Below are 23916 nucleotides of genomic sequence, written 5' to 3'. Positions count from 1 at the left end.
CCCCTCAGCATATAGAAGTCACAGAGTCAAGACCACACAGGGTGTGAACTCCTGGTTCTTGAGCAAGTGGTCAGTGGAATGTCAGCCCCGTCTTTCTCCCATGATTTTTTTTTTCTTCTCAGGAAACCCTATATGTGGTTGGCGCTACAGTAGGGGATCCTCCTTGTTTGAATTTCCTCCTGTGCCCTCAGTCATTTTAAAGGAATTCCAGTGTGGTGTGTCACGGGAGGTGGATGCTGTGGTCTGAATGTTGGTGGTCCACAGATTCGTTTGTTGAGCTCCTCATCTCGGGCGGGATGGTATCAAGAGGGACACCTTCGGGAATGGGATGAATGCCCTAATAAAGGAATCCCGAGTGAGACTTTTCATCCTTTCTGGCATGGGAGCTTAGAAGAGCCTATGACGAAGCAGCTGCCACAAGCTGCCACTCATCTGCTTGCCCTTGGACCCTTGATCTCCCAAGAATGCACAGAACTATGACAAACACATTTCTCTGGTTGGTAAGCTCCCTAGTCTATGGTTTGTATGTGGGTATTTGCATACTTGTGTATGCATAGTTTGTGTGTGTATGTATGTATGTGTATGCATACATGTATGTAGAGGCTAGAGGGCAGTCTCAGGAGCCTTGTTTATTTTTTGAGCTGGGATTTTACATTGGCCTTGCTGGCCAGTGAGCTCCAAGGATCCACTCTTGTCTTCTCCCCCAGTGCTGGTAATACAAGTGTGTCTTACGAGGCCCAGCTTTTTTACATGATTCTGGGGATCGAACTCGGCTCCTTGCGCTTACACAGCAAGCGCTTTATTGACAGAACTGTCCCTCTGGCCCCTAGCCTGTGATATTTTAGTATAGCAGCTCACACAGATTAAGCCCAAGACCAATTAGCTCTCTTTCATGTGGTGGGAAAAAGATACTGAGACGAAGAGGGCAGACAGATGGTAGGGAAGGTGTTAGAGCTTAAGGAAGGGAGAGATGCACCCTTCAAAATCTGCCTCTGTGCAAGAAGTAACTAAGGTTTGCCTTGTGATGTTTCCGACTGGCAAGCTGCAGCCTAGGAGCCATGGGATTGGGAGGGGAGGTTTCTGGGTAGCAGTGCTGAGTGCGCAGAAAACGGGTGATGCATGGAGGAAATGCCCTTCAGTAGCTGCAGAATGAATCCTCCAGGAAAATCCAGCAACAGCAGAATCTGTCTTTGGGATGCGAGCTGAACATCTTTCTGCTTCTCTGTTTTTCTGTCTCACTAATCTTTGGCAGGAGGAGGCCGGGCTATACCTAGGGGGTTAACAAATGGACCAATAGAAGATTGGATATCAGCAGCTGGAACTTGTCTGGGAGACTGGTTCCTCAGTGTGATCCTGCACATGGAGGGCGAGGGATGACAGAAAACCGTGGCTTGGAGTCCTTCCCAGACTATAGTGGGGCATTCAAATTGGTTGTCAGGGCCTTGGGTCAAATGAAAGGGCCGAGGACAGGTGTATTCATGTTCTAGGCCTACCATGACACGGCGCTATAGTTCAAGTGGCTTCAACAATAGACATTTATTTCTTCACAGTTCTGGAGGCTCAGGGCCCAAGATTGAGGGTCTTGCCAGGTTTGATTTCTTTTGAGGCCTCTCTTTTTAGTTTGTTGGTGGCTATGTTCTCCCTGTATCTCTCCATGGTCTTGCCTCCGAGTGTGTTTATATACACTTCACCTTTTTTGTAGAAAGACATCAGTCAAGTTGGATGATGACCAACCCCAATGACCTCCTGTAACCTTAATCACCTCTTTACAAGTCCCAATCTACAGGTCTCTAAGAGCATTAACTGCCTTAGGATTGCAACATGGACATTTATGGGGAAGGCACCGTTTCAGGCCATGACCATAGAAGTCCAAACCTGAGCTAGAGGGGCTGAGATGATGCAGAGGTGGTGCGGCCATCTAGGAGTTGGAACGGGAGCCAGCTGACAGACAGAGGGGTCTGTGATGTTGACGTGAGTGTGGAAGGCGGTGAGTGGTTGGCTGGGTGAGTGGTGCATGGGTGGAGCAGACTGGTTTAACAGCACAAGGAAGTCAGGTGGGTTCCTCAGCTACCCCTGACGCAATGGAACAGGAAGACATGCTGCCCACGGAGTCCGCTTCTGTCAGTAGAAGTACTGCTCCTAAAAGTTAGTCCTGCTCTTAGTCCCGGAAGTCCACAGGCCTCTGTCTTCAGGATCTCTGTTGATGGATCTTGCTGTCTCCCCTTGAGGTCTCAGTGCCCAAGTATTAAGGGCCACACAGAAGAGCTCCTCTGCTTGGTTTCTTCTGGCAGCAGGGTCCATCTTGCTGACCCTCTCATAGGGTAACCGGCTCAGACTAGAGGGTGATAAAGGATTCCACTTCTGCTAAATAAAGATGGGTGCTTCCCTTAGGAAGCCCCATAGGCTGCTTCACCAGGGGACCTGTCTACCAGACAGAGTGGCAGATTGCCTCAGAGGCTCCCTGTTTCCTGCTTAGTTAATGCAGGGAGGGCCATCTCAGTCCTATCTCTCCACTGGGCCCAGAGTGTGGCCATATGTGTGTTGGATCTCTTTGATTTCAAAGCTCCTATCATTACTGTTTATTACCTCTGGACCCCAGAGTCTGGCTGGGAGGGAGCCAGTTGTGCAGGACCAAATTAATGGCTTTGTTTGGGAGTCTCAGATGAGATAGGGGGTGGGGAGACAGAGGAGAGAGAGACAGAGACACAGAGAGAGACACACAGAGAGACACACACAGAGAGAGATTGGATTTGGGAAAGTGTTTGATGCCTCATTTCATAAAAATCTCACTCTCCAAACTGATTCAATGGTCAGATGGCTTGGATACTGGTCATTGACCCAAGCAAAAGCCAGAGGCAGGTGACAACGGATGTGCCAGGGAGGAGGCACCAGGAGGAGGCTGCATGGGGCTCCGAGGCAGGGTGACTCTTAATTACACTCTTGTCTGATGAGCAGCCTAACCAGATCATCAATAACCACTAACAGATGGGGACAGGTGAGGTGTCAGCAGGAAGGAAAAACTGGGCCGGCGCGTTCTGCCCATCTGGATGCTAATGTCCATCAAAACCCCGGACCTCGGTTTTCCCATCTCTCCTGTTTCAAGGGAAGGTATAAATGCCCAAGAGGACAGGGTGGCCAGAGGCATACCCTGCTTGTGTTTGTGATGTGTATGTTGGTCTCTAGACCTGGGTACTTCTATTGTGTGTCTAGGGCAGTGCTCTGGGTACAGCTGTACCGGTTACACACACTGCATATTTCCTGGGACTTTTGCAGCAGTGTCCTTGTGTCTGGAAATGTATGTGAAGGTGTGTATATGTGTATGTGGACAGAGTGGGTGGGCTGGAGGTGAAGCTGCACCCCTGTGGAAGAACAAAAGCTCACACTCCTCCTTACTAGGTGTCCCAGGCCCCCAGCCGCCGGTCCCTTGTAATAAGGAGGGGATAATGCTATTTCTTAGTCTTTATTTGCCCAGAGTGCCTATGATTTTCTTTCTTTCAGAATCCAATTTTCTCTTGACATTTCTGCCTGATGTAGCAAAGCATGACCTTTGTAAGAGGACGTGGCTGGCAGCCTGCTTTCTGCCTGGGGCTCCCCAGAACTCCTGGAAGGCTTGCTGCCTGTTCCTTTCTCGGAAAGGGGCCAGGTTGCCTGGTGTACCTGGGCCAGTCCTGCCTCTACGATGGCTTGTTCCTAACAGTAGCCGCCTCCTACCAGAGCTGTGCCTTATCAGGAGCATGCTCCTCCAGGCTCAGTGAGCACGAGGTCCCTGCAGGCTGCCAGTGCCCAGCTTTTTGAAGCATGGTTTTTGTTCAACGAAGCACTGAAGAAAACCAGGCAACTAAAGGTGCAGCCCGGGAATCTTTCCAAATTTCTGCCAGGATTCCCTCACGAATTTGGAAGTTTAGGAATAGTTTAAGTGTGTGTGTGTATGTGTGTGTGTGTGTGTGTGTGTGTGTGTGTGTGTGTGTACATGTGTAGACATTATAGGTAATGTCAGAGATCAGCCTTGGGTGCCATTTCCTAGGAGCCATATATAGTTTTTTTTTGTTTTGTTTTGTTTTTATTTTTGGATACAATCTCTTATTGGAATCTGGAGTTCTATGATTAGGAGAGGCTGGCTGGCTGGCGGTCGCTGGGGATCCACCTATTTCTACCTCCCCAGTGCTTGGTTTACAAGCTTGTTCTGCCATGCCTGGCTTTTTATGTGTATTCTGGGACTCCCTCTCAGGTCCTTATGCTTACACGGCAAACATTTTACTGACAGAACTATCTCCTCAGTCCCCATTGTTCAAGGTTTACTCCCAAGGATGCTGTTGTGTATAGACAGCAAACTGGAACAACAGAGCCAGTAAAATGACTTCTACCTGGGTGGTCCAAGCACTCAGATTTGTTACAACATCACACTGGCTAGCAGCAGTGTAGACCCAGGGACTGGTACTGAAACCCGTGGCCTTTGCTCCCAACTTGTGAGCTCCAAGGCTCCTGGTTATGTTTGGGCAGTGACTCTGTGAAAAATTTCAAGATCTATTGTGCTCCTCTGAGCACAGGTATTTGCTTTGGGAGCTTGCCCTGGGGGTTACCTTAAATGATCTCAGTACATTTCCTATGGAACCCCATTTCTTCTCGTAGGTAGGTAATGGTAGAAGTTTGTAGGAATAAGTCACAGGGGCTTTGTGAAGCAGACTACAATGAATGGCTTAAGATGGCTCTTTATGGACATGTGATATCACACCAGAACTCCCAACCCTGTAGAGAGATGTGGGTCTGCTTGGGCCCATGGGATCATCCTGGAGAGCTCTTTGTGGGTTAAAGGTCCTTAGGCAGAGACAACAATAAACACAGGGAAGAGAACAGAGCAGCAGACTTTGAAGCTACCTGCATGTGGTCTCTTTCCTTTCTACAGTGGTCCCCTGTACCCTTAGAGTTGGGTTGCTTTACCAAGATCATCATAAACTGTCTTAGAAAGTTAGCTGGTTTAGGACAGTGTAGGATCCAGCCATCTTATCACAAATAAGCCTCATCTAATGAAAAATGGGATGCCCTATTTCTAAACTGTTCTTACGTTGGAATATCTGTTCTTGTTTCCTGATGAGCACATTCTCAATTCCATAGGTCTCAGTATAAACACACCTCTCCAATAGACTATTTGATTTCACTCTCTAGGTGTCTTACAGGCACTTCAAGCTTAATATTCACAAGAAGTGGGGTGCTCTTCTGTTAATACATTAACTTTTATTAATAGCTAGATATTACTTGTATAAATGATGGGCTTATTGTGACATTTTCATATATGCATATAACATATGAATAACATATAACATATCCATCTGTCATTACCTTCTCTCGACTTTCCTCTGTTAGCTGATCTGAGAGGACCATTTTGGCCCCACTGCTCAAATGTGATCTGTTAGTAGGCTTCTTCATCTTATTAAATGCCTCATTAGTCACTAGTATATTAGTGACTTTCTTTGTTGTGTGACAAAAGACTTGACATAAAAATTTAGGGAAGAATATTTTGGCTGATGGTTTGTTGGTCTCGGGTCCTCAAGCATCACATCATGGTGGTGTGTGGAAGGCTGTTCACTTCTTGATAGACAGGAGGCAGACAGTCCTACAAGAAGGGCCTGGAGGTAAGGTATTTCCAAGGACTCATCTCTGGTGATCTACCTCCTCTACGTGGGTCCCACCACCTAATGTTTTCATGACTTCTCAAAATGAGGCCACCAGAAAAGCATTCAAAATACCTATCTTTGGAGGCCATTTCATATTCTAACCACAACACCTATCACTCAATTCACCCTCCTCTTTTCTCAGAGCTAGCTGTGGGTTCTGATGGCATTACCCTGAGCACTTATCTTGAACCCATCTCTCCTCTTTTTTTTTTTTTCTTTTCTTGCTTGGAAGCTACGTAAGGTCCCCTCACTATCCTGTCAACTTTCAGTCTTGGTCTTCCATTGAAAAAAGTGGTACTTAGTTTATGATACATTACCACTAAGAGTCACCCAATGCTTCCTGTTGCTCTTTGGAGTAATGCCAGTCTCCCCCCAAGGTCTGAAAATGTGGCACAATCCCTCTTCTACTTATCCTCACTCTCTGTAACTCTGTTTCTGGTGGGGCTTCTTCCTGGCTCTCAGCTCATTATCATTCTTACTTTTCCCAGGTCCCATGTTAACTATTCAGAAGGTTCTTCTCCAAGCACCCAAGTAAAGTAGCCCCACTCCCAATTACCCTTGTCATTTTGTTTAGACGATTCTTTCTGCTTATTCATTTGTAACGTGAAGACAAGGTTCCATCATGTTTGTTAGACCTCAGCATAGCCTGTATCTGACTCTTCTACTTGCTACAGAAGTCACCTAAATATAAGTACACATGGAAGCGTGTGTGTGTATGTGTGTGTGTGTGTGTGTGTGTGTGTGTGTGTGTGTGTGTATAAACAAAAGTCTGTGTTTGCATTGTTACCTACGTGTTAAATAGATACACATATACACATGTTCGTTTGTGTATGGATGGATATTTATCTAAATGGAACCAGCACTGCTGTCCATTCCCATCAGCAAATGAGTGCATCATTCCTGGGTTGCCACTTGGTTTCTCCCAGTGCCTAACTACTGCTTTTAAGGGCTGTTATCACATCAAAAGTTGTTTGTTGAGCCTGGCAAAGTAATAACCGTGGGTGTGTTTCTTTTATTCAGAAGACTAATGGCTGCTCCCTTCCCCTGTACATCCTAATGAGAACAATTAAATAGCCATTAGGAGAAGAGATGTGTGAACAAAGGCTGATGTCTTGATCTCTGGAATGGGCATGTGTTCTTGGGGAGGGGTGAGTGAGAAGAATTTATAAGGAGCCTAAAGACTTCCTTCCTGTGTGGATGTAAAGGATGCTGTGGGCTTGGTTATCGCCAGAACTATTGTCTAGAGGAGCTTGCTTCAAACAGGCTCCCCGAGCTTTTATTAAAGGGCAGCATGAGGAGTAAACAAGAGAACCGTATTGTATTGTTTCTTAGATGTGTAAAACCTTACCCTTGAAAAGGCTTCAGCATCCCCTTCACCCCTGCCCCATGGTCTCAACTACTAGCAGACATATCATTAGCAAAATAGGGTGAAGAAAAGGGAGCACACAAAGCCTGCCTCCAGATGACCAGGTCCTCCATTGAGGGCCTTCCTGATGCTGGATCTGCCCTTTAACTATCTCTTCGTTTGTCGTTTTTTGCAGAAACTTGTCGAGTAACCGGCTCACCACACTCTCCTGGCAGCTCTTCCAGACGCTGAGTCTTCGGGAATTGTAAGTTCGGAATTGAAGACTCTGTCCAGGTGGCGGAGTGCTGGTAATGATTGGGTGGGCAAAGAGTGTCAAGCATTGGAGTTACCCGGTGGCTGGGCTGTTTGGGTTGGATGGCATTGAGCATACCATGTTCAGTGACAGTGATGTAACCCCATCCATGGACTTGGCTTGGGACGCTTTTACTAAGCACACTCTGTTATATAAGACAGAACCTCATCTTCCATCAGCTTTTGGTTTTGTGATCTGCAGGTAACTAGCAGTAATAATTTTAATACTTATAATAATAAAGATATCAATTGATTTCTAATAAATAATATTTGCTATACATAACTTTGTAGCTTTGTTGGGTATGCTTTTCTTACATGATCTTAGATTTACCATAATAAGACTCACGGGTGGTAGGTATAATTTTCTGCATTTTGTAGACTCTAAGCCCTAGAAACCCACTCAAGAATCAACTACAGTTGCATTGCTAAGGACTTGCATAGTTGATACTTGGGCATGGCCTTCCAGCTTCAGACTCTATGGCCTTCACAGTGCTCATGATGTCCTATCAACTCATTTGGCTTGATGTCTAGGCATTCTGAGCATGGGAGAGGGCATATATTTATTTTATCTGCGTGTGGACTGCTTAGCTTTGCTGCATTACAAGGCTGATTGATCAATGCACTCCTACCCTAGCCAGCCATTTTGTGAAAACAGATGTAGGCTGGATAAGTGCGAATTCGTGACCACTGCTGGAGACTGGAGAAAATAACTCATGTTGCTGTGTGAGTCATCAGGGTCATCTCTGTGCATGAAGGACAGTCTATTATGTTGAGGGAATAAATCAAGGAACAAATTGAAAATGAATTGAGGCATGGATGGAGTTAGGGAGTCTGAGTTTTAGAGAGAGTGCTCATGTGTTCCTTTTTACTTTGTGACTCAGATCCAAATTCCTTGGCTGTGATCACAGTGTTTACTAGGAAGTAAAGACCTTGGACCTCTGCCTGGGCTATGGGCCTTTCACCTTCTCTTTCCACCTGCCCAGACCTGTGTTCATGAATAAATTATAACTTTGGTTTTTCAGACCAGCTGATAGAAATGAGACTATTTATATCCCAGTAACTCATTACCCTTTACAACTTTGCTTATTATCCTGTCTTTGTGGCCCTACTGTGTAGTTGAAGTTTTTTTTTGTGTCCTGCCCAGTCCACAGCCATCAGACCCAAGTAAACACAAAGAGGCTTATATTAATTAAAACTGCTTGGCCATTAGTTCAGGCTAACTATTGACTAGTTCTTACACTTCAACTCAGCCCATTTTTGTTAATCTGTATGTTGTCATGTGTTTCATGGCTTCACCTGTGTGATATTACACAACTGCTCACATGATCCTTCCCAAACCTATCCCAGGGATGGACAGAGAGAGACTATCACTTTGAAGGTGTTGCTAACTGGGCTTCGTGGTAGTCTCAGAACTTGGAAGGTAAAAGCAGAAGGGTCAACAGTTTTAGTTTAGTCTGAGCTACATGAGTTACAGGCTGGTCAGTCTGGGGTGCACAGTGAGACCTAGTCTAAAAAACTGGACAATATTATTGTTTATTGCTTTCCCTTCTTAGAATTGTGTCCCTCCCTGCCAGACTACTGCTCTGATATTCTGGTATGGGTACCAGTAGGCCTAGTGATCAGAGTTCTTAGTCTTATTTGGTAGAGTTCTTGATGGACACCAATAACCTCTGATAATAGCTAAAGGAAGGTAAACAAATTTGTGTTTATAAAACATTCTCCCAAACAGACTATGTCACAGATCTCTAAAGTAAGGGCTGTTGTACTTACTGTATTCTGTTCATTCTCACCTTGAACTAGATGTAACTTAACAGAGGACCTTAGGGGTACATTGGCATGGCCACTATAATTACTACTATCACTGATTTCCAAACTATTCCTTTGTGCCGGGCACCATGACAGTAATCTATTAAATTATGCATACTATTTCATTTAATCCTGAAGACAATTTTGTAAGGTAGGAATTCTCACAACTGTGCCACCTGGGAGGACACAGCAATGGAAGACTCTCATTTCAGGTCACCCATTAGATAAGCAGTAGTGTGCAGACTCAAAGCCTGGGTCACTGTGCTTAACTGTCCTCCACTGTTTTCCAGCCTATTTAATTCTTCGAAAAGTGTGTGGCCATGAGTCTTTGCTAGCTTTCTCTCTGCATCAGCTACGTTTCTCATTGCTGTTGCATGGGTAAGTTATACCCTTGCTTTGTCAGACCAGTGGGTAGAAGTGAGACTGGATAAGACACCCTTAAGCCCTTAAGAGAGGAAGGGTCTGTTAGTTCACAACTCGAGAGGGTATTGCCCAGCATGTGAGGAAGTCACGGTAGCTGGAGTGTGAGACAGCTTCCGTAGTGAGGAAGCAGAGAGAGAGAGAGAGAGAGAGAGAGAGAGAGAGAGAGAGAGAGAGAGAGAGAGATATGAATGCCAAAGCCCCACTTACCCTTTCTCTTTTTCTCAGCCCGGGACCCCAACCCATGTCATGGTGCTGTACACATTCAGGGCATATCTTATCTCCTCAGTTAACCCTGTCTACAAACTCCTTCACAGATAAACCCAGAGGTATGTCTCTTAGGTGATCCTGAATCCAGTCAAATTAAAAATGAAGACGAAGCAGGTACTAGTTAGTTTTCTGTTTCTGAGAAAACAAAAACAAAAACAAAAAATGCCATGAGCAATGCAACCTACAAAAGGAAGGATTTACCCGGGGCTTATAGTTCCAGAGGGATAGGAGCCCATCGCCAACATGGCAGGGAGCATGGCGGCAGGGTAGGCAGCCATGATACCAGAGTAAAGCAGGAAGCCAAGAGAACACACTGGGGATGACAATGGGCCTTTGAAACCTCACCCTACACCAATGACACCTCTTCCTACAAGGCTATACCTTCTAACTCTCCCCAAACAGCCACCAGTTGGGGGCCACACTTTTAAATGCCTGAGACTTTTTAGAGGGGGCATCTTATTAAAACCACCACAAAGCCTAGTGACCTCAAAGGGATTGGGGGCAGAAGGTCTGTCATTTTGCATCTAGTTCTTCTACGATCTCTGACCCTTAACATAGGGGAGGCCAGAGACAGTGTGCCCCAAGAAGATGTCAGGTCTGCTAGAGGCTGAATTATTGAGAAAATGTTCAGTGTTCTTTCTAAGAAACCGGTGGATGTGAAATCAATGGTGTGCTGCCCTGGTGACCTGCTTCATGGAGATTTAGAAACAGTTGTTCTGTGGATATATATTTAAAGAAAATGTCACATTTCTCCCAGAGGATCATGGGATTCTGCATTCATCTTTGCCTGGGATCAATATACCGGTGAGCTAGATGTAACTTATGGAGGAATGAAGACATTTCTTGCAGAGTGAGTCAGTATGTGAGTGCCACCATATCCAAACAGTATTTTATTTCTGTCATAGTGTTAAATCAGAAAAAAATTATATTGGTGGATGAAGAAGCCCCTCTCTAAGGAGCAATCTCTCTGGTAGGGGTCTGTTTTTTGAGGAAGAATTGAATGTTGAAAGTGGAAAATTTATCTTTGGGCTGGAGGAGGCTGTGCATTGGCTCTTAGCTGTGGCTATGATTAAAATCCAAACAATCGCTTTTCCTGGCAAATGGAAGAGGGGGTAGGATTTTCTTGTCTGCCTTCTTGATTAGTCTGCATGGCACCATCTGCCATGAGGCATCTAGACTGCCAGGGTCTGCTTAATGGAGCCTGTGGGATGGGGCTTGGGGATGTGTCCGGTGTTGTCAGGAGGAGTTTTGGCCTTGTAGGAGAGGGACTCAGTGTGCTATAATAGCCAGGGGAGGCACAAGCCAGGCGAGCGAGGCTTCCAGGGGGTTTCTGCAGAAGCAGACAGGTAAAATGGGATATTTAGCCATTTCTTGGCACGTTTCCTTCTTCCATAAAGGCTCCTTTGAGGGTCTTTGCCATGCCCCAACCAACCTCTCCCCTCCATCACAATCTTGGATGAAACAGTTGATACTACAGTTGACACAGTTGAGAATCCTCATTAGAAGGGCTGAGTATGTACTGCATTCCATCCGGAAAGGAAAAGAAAGGCACTCATTGAGTAATGAGTAGATACAGGGTTTTGGCTCATCCCTGAAGCTACTCTACAAGGGAGTTGCTATTATAACATGTTTTGCAAGTGAGGGATTCAAGCCTAAGCCAAGTCAAATAACTAGGACCAGATCACATAGCTGGCGAATTGGTAATCTGGAGACCAATATTATCATTTTTAGGATGACCACCACCTGAAGGCAATGTTTCTGAAATCCATTTTCTTTCATCCCCTACATTAGTGCCGTAAGCTGAATGCTCAACATATCCTTCTACAAGCCAAGATGACTGGCTCTCCTGATTGGAGCCGTAGGAAAACCCAAATCATCTCAGAGCTCTTGCTGTATGCCAAGACCCTTCTTCTACTTTTATTTTTGTGAGATTGGAGGGAGGGCTTTTGGCAAGTGCCTGATTCAGTGTCCCTCCAGCTCAGGAAGTGCCCTTCTTACTGAGCAGGCCAAGAGGATCTTCTGAATAGCCAGCAGAAATTCAATGGTAGATTTGGTGGCGTCTGGCTTGGCATTGTGCTGTACTCAGGAGTTTCTGGTTAAGGCAGGGTGCTACTATTTTTTTCCCCCTGAAACTGGAACTAAAATCAGAGCATGATTCTGAGAGGTTGTCTTCTAGATAAAGGATGAATTAGGAAGAAAAGATGCTTGGGTTCTGAATCCCATGGTACCCCTTAGGCAATGGCAAGGGGTACCAGAGATATATCAGCCCACAACATAGAAATCCTCCAGAAACACTCTGAAAATCATTAATACATCTTGAGCAGGCTTCTCTTAATACCCCGCAGGCATGGAGCCGATGAGATTAAAATAGATTGGAATATTTCATTTTCTTAAAGCAAAGTGATAATTACCTCTGTTATAATTTGCAGATTTAATCGACTTGGTTAGTACTAACTCGGTGTTGAAGAAGGTTGGGCTGACCCTGGCACTGCCCTTCCTCCCAGTCTTGGCGATGATCATTTTGAAAGCTCTCAGACAAGACACCAAGCAGTTCCATCACCAATGCTATTGCTGCTGTGGTGATTCCTGCTTTCTTTATGACTCCCTTTTAGTCCTCAAAGCATGGAGACACAAAGCATGGAGAAACAAAGCATGGAGACACATGTTAGCACCAATGCAGAGAAACGATGTGGAACACATGCATCCCCATCTTACAGATTTTTAAGTTGCTGGCAGTCCCATTTCTTCTAGCTGCCTTCTCAAGTCACTGAAGACCTGGGGACTTCAAAGCAACAGAAATGTTTTTGCCCACCATTCTGAGGCCAGCAGTCTGAGTCAGGGTGTCATCAGTGCCCCTCTACTTTCTGAGGCTCTGGGGACTAAGCTTTCTTGATGTTGCCAGATGCGGCTGCTCCTGGTGCTTTTGGGCTTGTGGCAGCCTTCCTCGTAGCTTTTGCCATCTTCTCTGTGGCCTCTACCATCTTCTCTGGGGCCTCTGCCATCTTCCCCATGGCTGACATCCTTGTCTCCTTGTTCTTTAGCCTCTGTACTCTCGCTACAGATGCCAGTTTTTGTGGGTGGGTTCAGGGCCCACCCCAAATCAGGATGATCTCAACCCTTCATCTTACCTTGATCCTGTCAACAAAGCAGGTCATACTCATGGGTTAGGACTTGGACATAGCTCTTTGGAAGGCACAGTTCAACCCACTGCTCAGGACAACTGAGTTAGCTCAGCTTGCGTCTTTTATTTATACACTTTTAACACAGTCTGTTATCTTGAGGGGGCCTAGGCTATGCCCTTTGTCTGGTGGCAGTGGCCTTGCTCTTGCTCACGTGAGTAACCTTCCTCTTTTGCCCAGCCTGGACCCAGGATTGTACCTGGCAGGGCTGATGGTACAGAGGGCAGAAGGCGGCCACCCTAATGATGACTGGAGGGAAATCAATGTCTTCTGAACACGGAGTCATGGCTTTGGCTGATCCTGCAAAGTGTTTTTTTTTTTTGTGTGTGTGCCTGAATGAGGCTGAGTTAATCTGTGGGAACTCCCCAGGGCCCTGCGATTAGGCCTTGGGCCATCTTGAGGCCAGGGCTGGGCACCAGTAAACTGTGCCCTGAAGCAGTTGCTGCTGTATTATTCATGGGACCTTTTGCATTATTGATGGATAACAGAGCAGGACTCTAAGCTTGACCAGTCTGCCCCACAGCTATGTTGAGACTCTTCTGCTGAGCACTGATTGTATGGGAGAAGGGAACTGCAATATCCAGTTTAGAACTAGGACTTTTGTGTCTCTGTGTTTTGCCAACATTTTTTTGGAGGGGAGTGTGTCTGGACATAAAGGTGATTGTGGATTGGATCCATGGGACATGCAGGATGCTTCTGTTTGGAACTTTGGCACTTAAAATGCATTTTGCTAGGTGTGTCTTCCTAAAAGGAGAAGCCTGCTGGGTTCCTGTGCAGTTTCCAGCAGACTCGGTGAACAGCAAGGCACCAGATCTTCAGGTACATCCCTTCTGCTGGACCAGGCTATATAAGCAAAGCCTGGGACAGACAGGATGGGAGGATATGATCTGTTACTGAGTCAGTGCCCAGCAGCATCTGTGGCACATCCCAGACAGTTCAGCTGACTCTCTTGCCAGCCTTGGGATACTTTGGCATGATCTGCCTTTTGGGCCACTGAGATGCTGGTTTGTGCCCACACACGGAGTCTAACAAGAGGATGGACTGTATTATGCTCTATGTGGTTTGAGGCAACACCGCGAAAGCTCCTTATTTGGCTAGGCTTTTCAACGCAGGTAAATAATTTGTAGTTTTACATCTATTTAATAATGAATGGCTGCATCTTGTCAAGCGAGCAGCTGGGGAAATCCACGCTGACCTGGTTCAGTTTGCATATCTTGAGACATCTGGACTCTCAGTGCTGTTCCGTGGGGTTACCGGGCCTGTCCTCAGGTCTCTGCAAGGAGAGCCCAAGTCTTTCCATTCCAAGGCTATCCTCTTTTACGTAAGACTCAGCACTGATCTTGATTTTATGCTTTTCTACGAATGTCATCAGATGTCCCTACCTTCTCTACACTGCTCCCTTGTGAAGGTTAAACAAAGTCATGTGTGTAGGACACTAGGACAAGAATAGTGCAAATGCTATTGTAGTTTACTCTTCGTGGGTGCATGCATGTGAATGCAAGTGCACACTATTGAACGTGCAGCGGAGGTCAGCCTGTCATTTCCCAGGTGTCATTCAACCCGTTTTATGGGCCAGTGTCTCTCATTCATCCGGGACTCACTAATCACTAATAAGCTCCAGAGATTCCAGTTTGGCTACCCCAGTGCTAGGATTCTGAGTGCTCACCACTGCGCCTGACCTTTGTACCTGGGGTCCAAACTCAGGTCCTCATGGTTGCACAAGCTGCCCTTCACCACCTGACCCATGTTCACATCCCCACACTCTGTTTTTCCCCATTTCTCATTTGCATTTTCCTCTTCTCTGTCTCATTTCTCAGCTACACAGGCATCTTACATAGTTCTGAGTCCAGCTCTTCAAAGGCTTCCTGGTTGACCTTTCCCTTTCTTTCTCTGGGACCTTGACCTCTCCCTTCCCTGCCCTGACTTTCATTCTTGCTGTCTTCCATCTACTCATGTTTTTTCCTCTACTTTCAACCCAGCGTTTCTTCCGACTGTTATTTCCCACCCTCTGCAGACCAACACCCCGTCTTTCCCACTGCGTTTCCTTCCGCTTCACTTTTCCTTTCCTCTGTCTTCTGCTCTTTCCTTTCTTCTACTCCAGCAGCATACAAGGCATGCCTTGCTACGTTTGTCTTGTCTGTACAATGCTTGCTGTCTCTCTCCCCAATTTCTGTCGCTGTACTCCAGGGCCTTAAATGGTGGACCAGGGGGGACCTGGGGCACAGTCCCCAAAATCCTCTCAGGTGAAGGTAGAAGGTGAGGTCATGTTTACTTTCATAACAGCCCCGAGACATCATCGTGTATCCTTTCCACTCTTATCCTCTGCTGAGGGGACAGTGGAGCCCTCCAGAGACTGCATGGCATGAAAGCCAACACAACCTTGATGACCAATAGAGTCTGTAATAATGTATTGTGGTGCTGTCCATATTCCTTAGCTTCAGTTTCTTTTTAATCACTTTAAAATAAAAATATAATCACATAACTTCTCTCCTCCTCTTCCTCTCCCATGATCCCTCCTCACTCCCTCCTAAACTGATGGCCTCTTATTTGTGGTGGTATTGTGTTCCCAAAAATATGGTACACTCTAATAAACTTATCTGGGGTCAGAGAACAGAACAGCCACAATATTAAATATAGAGGTGAGGCAGTGGTAGCACATGCCTTTAATCCTAGCATCTAGAGGCAGAGATCCACCTGGATCTCTGTGAGTTCAAGGCCACGCTGGAAACAGCCAAGCATGGTGACTCACACCTTTAACCCCAGGAAGTAATGGCAGGAGGCAGAAAGGTATTTAAGGCATGAGGACAAGGAACTATAGCTTGGTTAAACTTTCAGGCTTTTGAGAAGCAGTTCATTTGCAATCCATTGGGATAAGGACACAGAGGCTTCCAGTCTGAGGAAACAGGATCACTTGAGGAATTGGTGAGGTGAGGAAGCTGTGGCTTGTTCTGCTTCTCTGATCTTCCAGTATTCACCCCAATAACTGGACTTGGGTTTGCTTTTATTAATAAGACTCTTTAAGATTCCTTCTACACTTATTCTTTTATTACTATTGTTACATATATAGGTATATGTACAAATATATAGATATGACCTGCTGAGTCCATTTTTGTTATGTGTATGTGATTTCAGGTCTGACCACTCTCTAGTCGATAAAAACTGGGGAAGAGACTCATCCCTAGGAGAGGCTAATTCTCCCTCTCTCTCAACAGTCGTTAATTGCCTGCCATTCTTTGTCTTGGGATTAGACCTGGTGAGATTCCCCCCTTTGCTTTAGCATGTATATCAATATTGTCATTGTTCAGGTCTTGTTTAGGCAGCCGTTTATAGGAGACGAAACCTCACAGCAGACTTCCTGGTCCTCTGGTTATTATTGTTCTGCCCCTCTTCTTCAGTGGGCCTTAGGTGTAGGAGTCACGTTGTATGTGTGTCTGTTGGCTTGGGCTCTTCTTGATCAGTGATTTCTACATTGTGTCTGGTTGTGGTTTTCTGTAATGGTCTCCATTTGCTGTAAAGAGAAACTTTTTTGATGAGGAGTGAGAGCTATATTTATCTGTAGGTATAAGGAGAGTTTTGAAATGTAGTTAGAATTCGGCTGGTCTAGTAAAATAAGGGTAATAGGTGCCCTAAGATCTATGCCCTCCCTAGTCCCAGGGAGCAGGCTATGCTTCTTGTACTAGGCAGGATTTCCTCTGTTTGGTGGGCCTTAAGCCCAATTAGACAGCTGCAGGTTACCACCAACATGTGAGTGCCAGCCACTATTGCACCTTTAGGGATGTCTTGCCATGTTGATCATTGTTGAGACTGATAGGCATCACAGCTGTCTGGGATTATTGGTTGATTCCCTCCTCTAGTAATGTGCATAGAACTTTTTGGTATTATGTCAGACAGATTGCAAGAAGGAGACTTTCAGGCTAGATCAGTGATTCACAGCCTTCCTGTGACCCTTTAATACAGTTCCTCATGTTGTGGTGACCCTCAGCCATAACATGATTTTATTGTACTTCATTGTAACTGTGATTTTTGTTACGGTTATGAATTGTAATGTAAATATCTGATTGCAGGGTATCTGGTATGTGACCCCCAAAGGGCTCATGACCTGCAGGTTGAGAACCACCGGGTTAGATCTAGCTCTAATAATCCAAGTCCTGGGTCTTATGTATGTGATGTCTTCCACAGTAGAGGCTTACCTTCAACCTCTGAGAGGCAACCAAGGCCAACAGCAGGAGTTTGGGGAGTCCCTGACCAACAACTCTAATGGGTTTCTCAGGCCTGTTACTGGGGTTTTGATCAGATAGTCTGTAGCTCTTGTGGGGAGCATTGTCAGCACAACTTTGTCATATATATATATATATATATATATATATATATATATATAATTATTTTATATATATATATATTATTTTAGGTAGATGTAAAATGATATGATTCCTTGCTGGGTGTTATTTGCCTCACCCCCCTGCCGCCTTCTGTTGTATTAACTCTGCTGCCGCTTTGCAGTTACAGCTTTCTCTCCATTTCTCCTGTCCCCTTTTCAGATCACCTCTATCCTGTTATTCCCCCTTAAACTCTTCCCTGCCCCCCTACATGCCCTTTTAGACTTTCTGGATTTCTTCAGGTACTCCATGTTATATACTCCCATCTGAAGATTTGGAGCTAGGAACCACAGATGAGAAAGAACATGTGTCTTTTTGTCTTTCATTATAATCTTTTATAGATTCATCAGTTTACTTGCAAATTTCAGTTTTCTTTATAGCTGAATAGTATTCCAGTTGTATTTATATATCACATTTTCATTATCCATCCGTCGAAAGACATTTAGGCTGTTTCCATTTCTTAGCTATTGTTAATAGAACACCTTTGAACATGGCTGAGCAAGTATCTGTGGAGTAGGATGTCAAGTCCTTTGGGCATATGCCAAGAATAGTATAGCTAGGTCACATGGTAATTTTTTTTTATCTAAAAAGATTATTATCTATTTTAGAGTGGTGTTATCAGCTTTATTCCCACTAACAGTGAATGAGGGTTCTCCTTCCCCTACTAGTGTTTTTTGTCAATAGTTTTGTTGATTTAGCCATTCTGACTTTCTCACCACAGGGGGACAAAAACCAAACAACAATAACAACAAAAAAAACCCACATGGTCACTTCAATAGATGCAGAGAAAGCCTTTGAAAAAACCCAACATGCTTTCAATACAAAAGCCTAGAGAGAGTAGAACTGGAGAGAACATACCTCAACACAGTAGAAGGTATATATGTCAGACACACAGTTAGCATTATCCTAAATGAAGACTAACCTGAGACAATCCCATCTATGTCAAGAGTAAGAGGGCTGCCCACTCGCCCCACACCCTTCTGATATAGTACTCAGAGCACTAGCTGCAGTAATAAGGCAGGAGGAAGAAATTAAAGGGATACAAATAGGAAAAAAAATCCCTATTTGCTATTATATCCCTACTATATTATATATGATATTACATGATATGATATGATATGATGATATATAAAAGATCCCCAAAATTCCATCAGAAAACTTTTAGAAGCAGTTAACAGCAAAAATAATTTTAGCAAAGTAACAATATACAAAATCAACTTATAAAAATTAGCAGCCTTTCTATATACCAACAACAAACACACCAAGAAAGAGATCATAACACATTCAGATTTACAATATTCTCAGACAATAAAGATGTCTTGAACTGAGCCCAAGAACCAAGGAGTTCAGTGAGAGAATTCTTCAATGAAAGCTTCCAATTTCCAAAGAGATGAGAAGGGTACTAGAAAATGGTAAAACACCCTGTGATCAGGGCTCAATAAAATTATTACTGTGAGAATGACCATCTTACCAAAAGCAGGGTACGGTTTCTTTTTTTTTTTTTTTTTTTTTTTTTGGTTTTTCGAGACAGGGTTTCTCTGTGTAGCTTTGCGCCTTTCCTGGGACTCACTTGGTAGTCCAGGCTGGCCTCGAACTCACAGAGATTCACCTGGCTCTGCCTCCCGAGTGCTGGGATTAAAGGCGTGCGCCACCGCCGCCCGGCTTTTTTTTTTTTTTTTTTTTGGTTTTTTTGAGACAGGGTTTCTCTGTGTAGCTTTGCGCCTTTCCTGGGACTCACTTGGTAGCCCAGGCTGGCCTCGAACTCACAGAGATCCGCCTGGCTCTGCCTCCCGAGTGCTGGGATTAAAGGCGTGCGCCACCACCGCCCGGCAGGGTACGGTTTCTATGCAATCCCAAGTCAAAAACCTATAGCAGTCTTCACACGAATAGAAAAAACAATCCTAAATTTTACATGGATTCAGAAAAGATCCTGAAAAGCCAAAACATTTATGAGCAAAAAGAACAATACTGAAGGGATGACTCTTGCAAATTACAAAGTATATTATAGAGTTATAGTAATAAGAATAATATGGTACCAGAATTAAAACAGACATGTAGACTAATAGAACAGAATAGATGACTCAAATATGAATACTCATAACAATATCCATCTGATATTTGAAAAAGAGCCCGAAATGCATATATTGGAGAAAAGACAGCATCTTTAACAAATGGTACTGGGAAAACATCCAGTCCACATGCAGAGGAATGAATTTATTCCTGTATCTACCACTCTGCAGAAATATCATCTCCAAGAGGATCAGAGACCTGAGATTTGAAACATGAAATGTTAAAGCTGCTAGAAAAAAAATTAGGCAGCACCTTACAAGATATAGAAAGGGATTTTTTTTTTTAGTAGAACTCCATTAGTCTGGGAATTAAAGCCAGCAATTAACAATAGGATCTCATAAAACAAACAAACAAACAAAAAAGTTATGTGTGAACAAAGAAAGAATCAATCAAGTGAAGAAGAAACCCATAGAGTGGGAGAGAGATAATCTTTGCCAGCTATATATCCGGCAGAGGATTAGTATCTACGATGTACAAAGAACACGATATAAAAACAACAGTCAAGAAAATAAATGACCCAATTAAAAATGGGCTGTGGATCTGAACAGAGAGTTTTCAATAGAAGAAAAAAATAGCTAAGAAGTATCTCAAATGTGTTTTCCATCCTTAGCAATCAGGGAAATGAAAATTAAAACAACTTTGAGATTTCATCTCACCTGTCAAAATGGCTATTTCAGTTTCTAATATAGTAAATAACGGTAGATAATACCCACAGGCACAAACACTGTTGGAGACACCCAGGAAAAGTTGAAATGTGGACTGGAGTTAGGAGAACAGAGGTTCAGGAGCATGGGTCCGGGTCCTACCAGCCAGCCTCGCTGATGCTCGAGGTCATGAGTTAGAGAAGATAGCCCACCAATGGCGAAAGATAACTCCATTCCAGGACACTGAGTCTGAATTTCAGCATTGCGTTGGTTGGATTCTTTGAGAAATGCACAAACCACACAACTGTACGTGCTGACCCCGTGCTTATAAAACATTGTAACTGGTGGCCCAAGCTCCAGATCTTAGCTTCAGTGGTTTCCTTACCTCTCTGTGGACAAACTCCAAACTCCCAAAGTGCTGGTAAAGCTCCTATACCACTGACTTCTATTTCCACGTCAGGGGCTCCTGGACATGACCTCTATGCCTTGTGACCTTTGCATTCCTTAATGGCTTCCCTCTACCTCTTCTCTTAGTCTTCTTGGTGAGAGCCCTGGGAGTCAGGGGAGTACTGTGGGTGGCCCCCTGGGCTCTATCTACAGCATTTGCTCAGAGAAGAGGCAATGGGAAGTATAAAGACAGGTTTGTGTGATGGCTGGAGCATGGAGCATGTACATGTTAGTTAACTCCTCATGTTAGTTATTTTTCTCATTGCTGCAAGGAAAAAACTGACAAACGCAACTGAAAGAGGGGTTTATATGGGCTCATGGTGGTTTGAAGGTACATTCCATCACGGTGGGGAGTTATGATGATCGGAGCACCAGATGGCTGGTCACATTGCGCCCACAGTTAGAAAACCAAGACAAGTGGTGATGCTCAGCTTGCGTTCTCCTTTTAAGTCAGTTCCAGCTCTCTCAGTCTACCCTATTCAAAGCAGGTCTCCCCTTTTTGTTTATGCCCTGTATATCCAGAGGTTTGTCTCCATAGTATTTATAAATCCGGTCATCAAGTTGACAGAGAAGATTAACCGTTACAACCTTCAGACATTATTAGATGGACTCCCTTGTTCATCCAGGGACAATACTGAATACCTCTTAAGATTGCTGTGAGAAGCAGATGCCCAGTAAAGGTTGGGTCCCTTCCCTTTCCTTTTCCCAAAAGAGCCTGAAGAACGAGAAGCCATGGATGCTCACAGGCTAAGAGGATGATAAGCTGTGTGGCTGTTTGTGCATGCTACCTGTGCTGACCTACTCATCAGGAACAGAGTTTCTCTCTCTAGTCCCCACTCCCCCTTCCCTGCAAGCTGACAAATGCTGATGCATGCCTAACTATTTTAGAATTTGCCAGTTGTCAAAAATACCCAGTGCCTTTCCTCCAGGTGCCAACGGATCGATCCCCTCAATAGACCAGAGAGAGAATCATGTTCCCCTAATGGCCCCGGCATTCAGATTCAGCCTGTGCTCTTTGAGAGTTTGGGGGATTGATTAGCACTGTTCATCACTCTCCTAATAACCTGATGGAGGAGGGACGTGACTTGTTCTAAGTCACAAGGAGAATCTGTGGGGAACAAGGGCTTTGGACTTGACTTTTTCCCATCAGCCATTCTTCTTCACTGGGGTGAATGCTCCCAGAGGACAAGGACTGCCTTACGCATCTCTCTATTAACAGCATTCAACCACAGCCAGATACAGAACAGGTGCTCATTAAGGAATCATTGAATTCACGAAGGAAGAATGCTGGTCTCAAGATGGGATTGGAATATGTCTTGGAAAGGGCTAACTGCCTACTCCCCCAGTGAAAATGTGTCTGGGGATCTGTCTTAGGTATTGTGTTTGCAGCCATGCACAAAACAGGCTACATCTCTGGCCTCAGCGGAACCCATTTTTTTTCATCTGAGAGGACAAAGAAACAAACTTATATGAATATTTAAAGTGTTATGAAATAGTAATAAATTCTAGACAGGTAAATGCAGCCGGTGAGTGGCTGGGCTTTATTAGGACAGGGTTGTAGCGGCTTTGTTATAGATGGTAGTCAGAGAATGCCCTACAGTTTCTTAATGAAGTGAGGGGAACCAGTCTTGCAGATATGTTGGGAGAGAGCTTGGCTGGCAGCGAATAAGAGAGCAAGGGCAGAAGCCCTGAATCAGGTCCAAACCAGTCATACTAGTGAGCTTATACATATGAAGATCAGTGTGGCTAGATGGGGCAGGGATGGGGCAGGTGGTGGTATGGGTGGATAGGGGCAGGGGTGAGGCAGGAGGTGTTGTGGCTGGATAGGGGCAGGGGTGGGGCAGGAGGTGGTGTGGGTGGATAGGGGCAGGGGTGGGGCAGGAGGTGGTGTGGGTGGATAGGGGCAGGGGTGGGGCAGGAGGTGGTGTGGGTGGATAGGGGCAGGGGTGGGGCAGGAGGTGGTGTGGGTGGATAGGGGCAGGGGTGGGGCAGGAGGTGGTGTGGGTGGATAGGGGCAGGGGTGAGGCAGGAGGTGGTGTGGCTGGATAGGGGCAGGGGTGAGGTGGAGGTGACATCCCACGATGTTGGAGAAGCACAGGTTGAGATGGCTTTGCCGATGAAGGGGAGCAGATAGGGCTTTTAATTCCAGGGAAATGGGAAGCCATGGGGAGGTTTTAAGAAGACGAGCATCTCAACTTGACAGATGTAAAAAGATCTCTTTGCCCAGTGATTTAAGTAGGGGCAAAATTTGTATTTTCAGTGAAATTATTACTTTTGAAACTAAGTGCATGGACTTAATGCTATTTATTTATTATTTGTTACTTTTATCATTCTTTTGTGACCTCACTTAACCTCCTCTTTTCTTTACTATTATTATTTTTATCTTATTTTTGTGTGCATGTGTGTGTGTGTGAGTGTGATGTGCATAAGTGTGTGTGAGGATGTGTGTGCACCTGTATATGGATTTCAGAGGCTGCTATTGAGTGTTTTCCTTGGTTGAATCTGGAGTTCACCAATTCCAGCTATTCTGACTAGTGAGTTTGTTCTGGGACTCCCGTGTCTCTACCTCCTGAGGGCAGGGATTACAGGTTGGCCTATAATTACAGGTTACCATGCCCATTTGGCATTTACAACATTTTTATAGGTGCTGGGGCTCCAAACTCCCATCCTTATGTGTGATTGTCAAGCATTTTACCAGCTAAGCTACCTCCCCAGCCCCCCATTATTATTTTTTAATTTTTTATTGGCATATATTTATTGTACATAGTGGTGGGTTTCATTAAGATAATTTATTTCAAGTGTAACATGTGTTTGACTATATTCACTCCCAGATGCCCTTCTCTTCCTCCTTATCCCCCCAGCTAGTGCCTTACTCTCCTTCCTTCTTCCATCCCTCTGTCCATCAAGTCTGTCCGTCCATCTGTCCTTCCATCTGTCCGTCCCTCCCTCCATCCCTCCTTCCTTCCTCCAGCTTTCCTTCTACTTTCATTTCTCTCTGTCTTGTCTCTCTGTCTCTGTCTCTGTCTCTCTCTCATGGTTTTATGCATCTATATGAAGTCTAGGATCCATGACTGAGAGGAAACATGGTGACTGTCTGTCTGAATCTGGCTTATTTCATGGAGGAGCCGCAGGCGCCTGCTGGCCTCAGCCCTGGGAGGGAGCTGGGTCATCCACCGTTCAGGGATTCCTTCCCCTCTCTTCTTGCCCACAGGAGACTGGAGCAGAACTTCTTCAACTGCAGCTGTGATATCCGCTGGATGCAGCTGTGGCAGGAGCAGGGGGAGGCCCGGCTGGACAGTCAGAGCCTTTACTGCATCAGTCCTGATGGCTCCCAACTCCCTCTCTTCCGCATGAACATCAGTCAGTGTGGTGAGT

General features: G+C 45.0%; 1 protein-coding gene across 8 annotated transcripts in view; it reads left to right on the top strand.

The window, feature by feature from the left end:
* Positions 1 to 23916, top strand: part of Ntrk3 (neurotrophic receptor tyrosine kinase 3) — a 366758-nt gene that overhangs the window by 89550 nt on the left and 253292 nt on the right. For all 8 annotated transcript variants that reach the window (XM_006970042.4, XM_006970041.4, XM_042278302.2 and 5 more), the window contains exons 4-5: positions 7214 to 7282; positions 23753 to 23910. In XM_006970042.4, coding sequence (XP_006970104.1) covers positions 7214 to 7282; positions 23753 to 23910 — 227 coding nt within the window. The remainder of the gene's footprint in view (positions 1 to 7213; positions 7283 to 23752; positions 23911 to 23916) is intronic.

This window comes from Peromyscus maniculatus, chromosome 1, assembly GCF_049852395.1.
Source record: "Peromyscus maniculatus bairdii isolate BWxNUB_F1_BW_parent chromosome 1, HU_Pman_BW_mat_3.1, whole genome shotgun sequence".
In the NCBI taxonomy this organism is placed as follows: Eukaryota; Metazoa; Chordata; class Mammalia; order Rodentia; family Cricetidae; genus Peromyscus; species Peromyscus maniculatus.
This window is presented reverse-complemented; position numbering and strand designations above follow the sequence as displayed.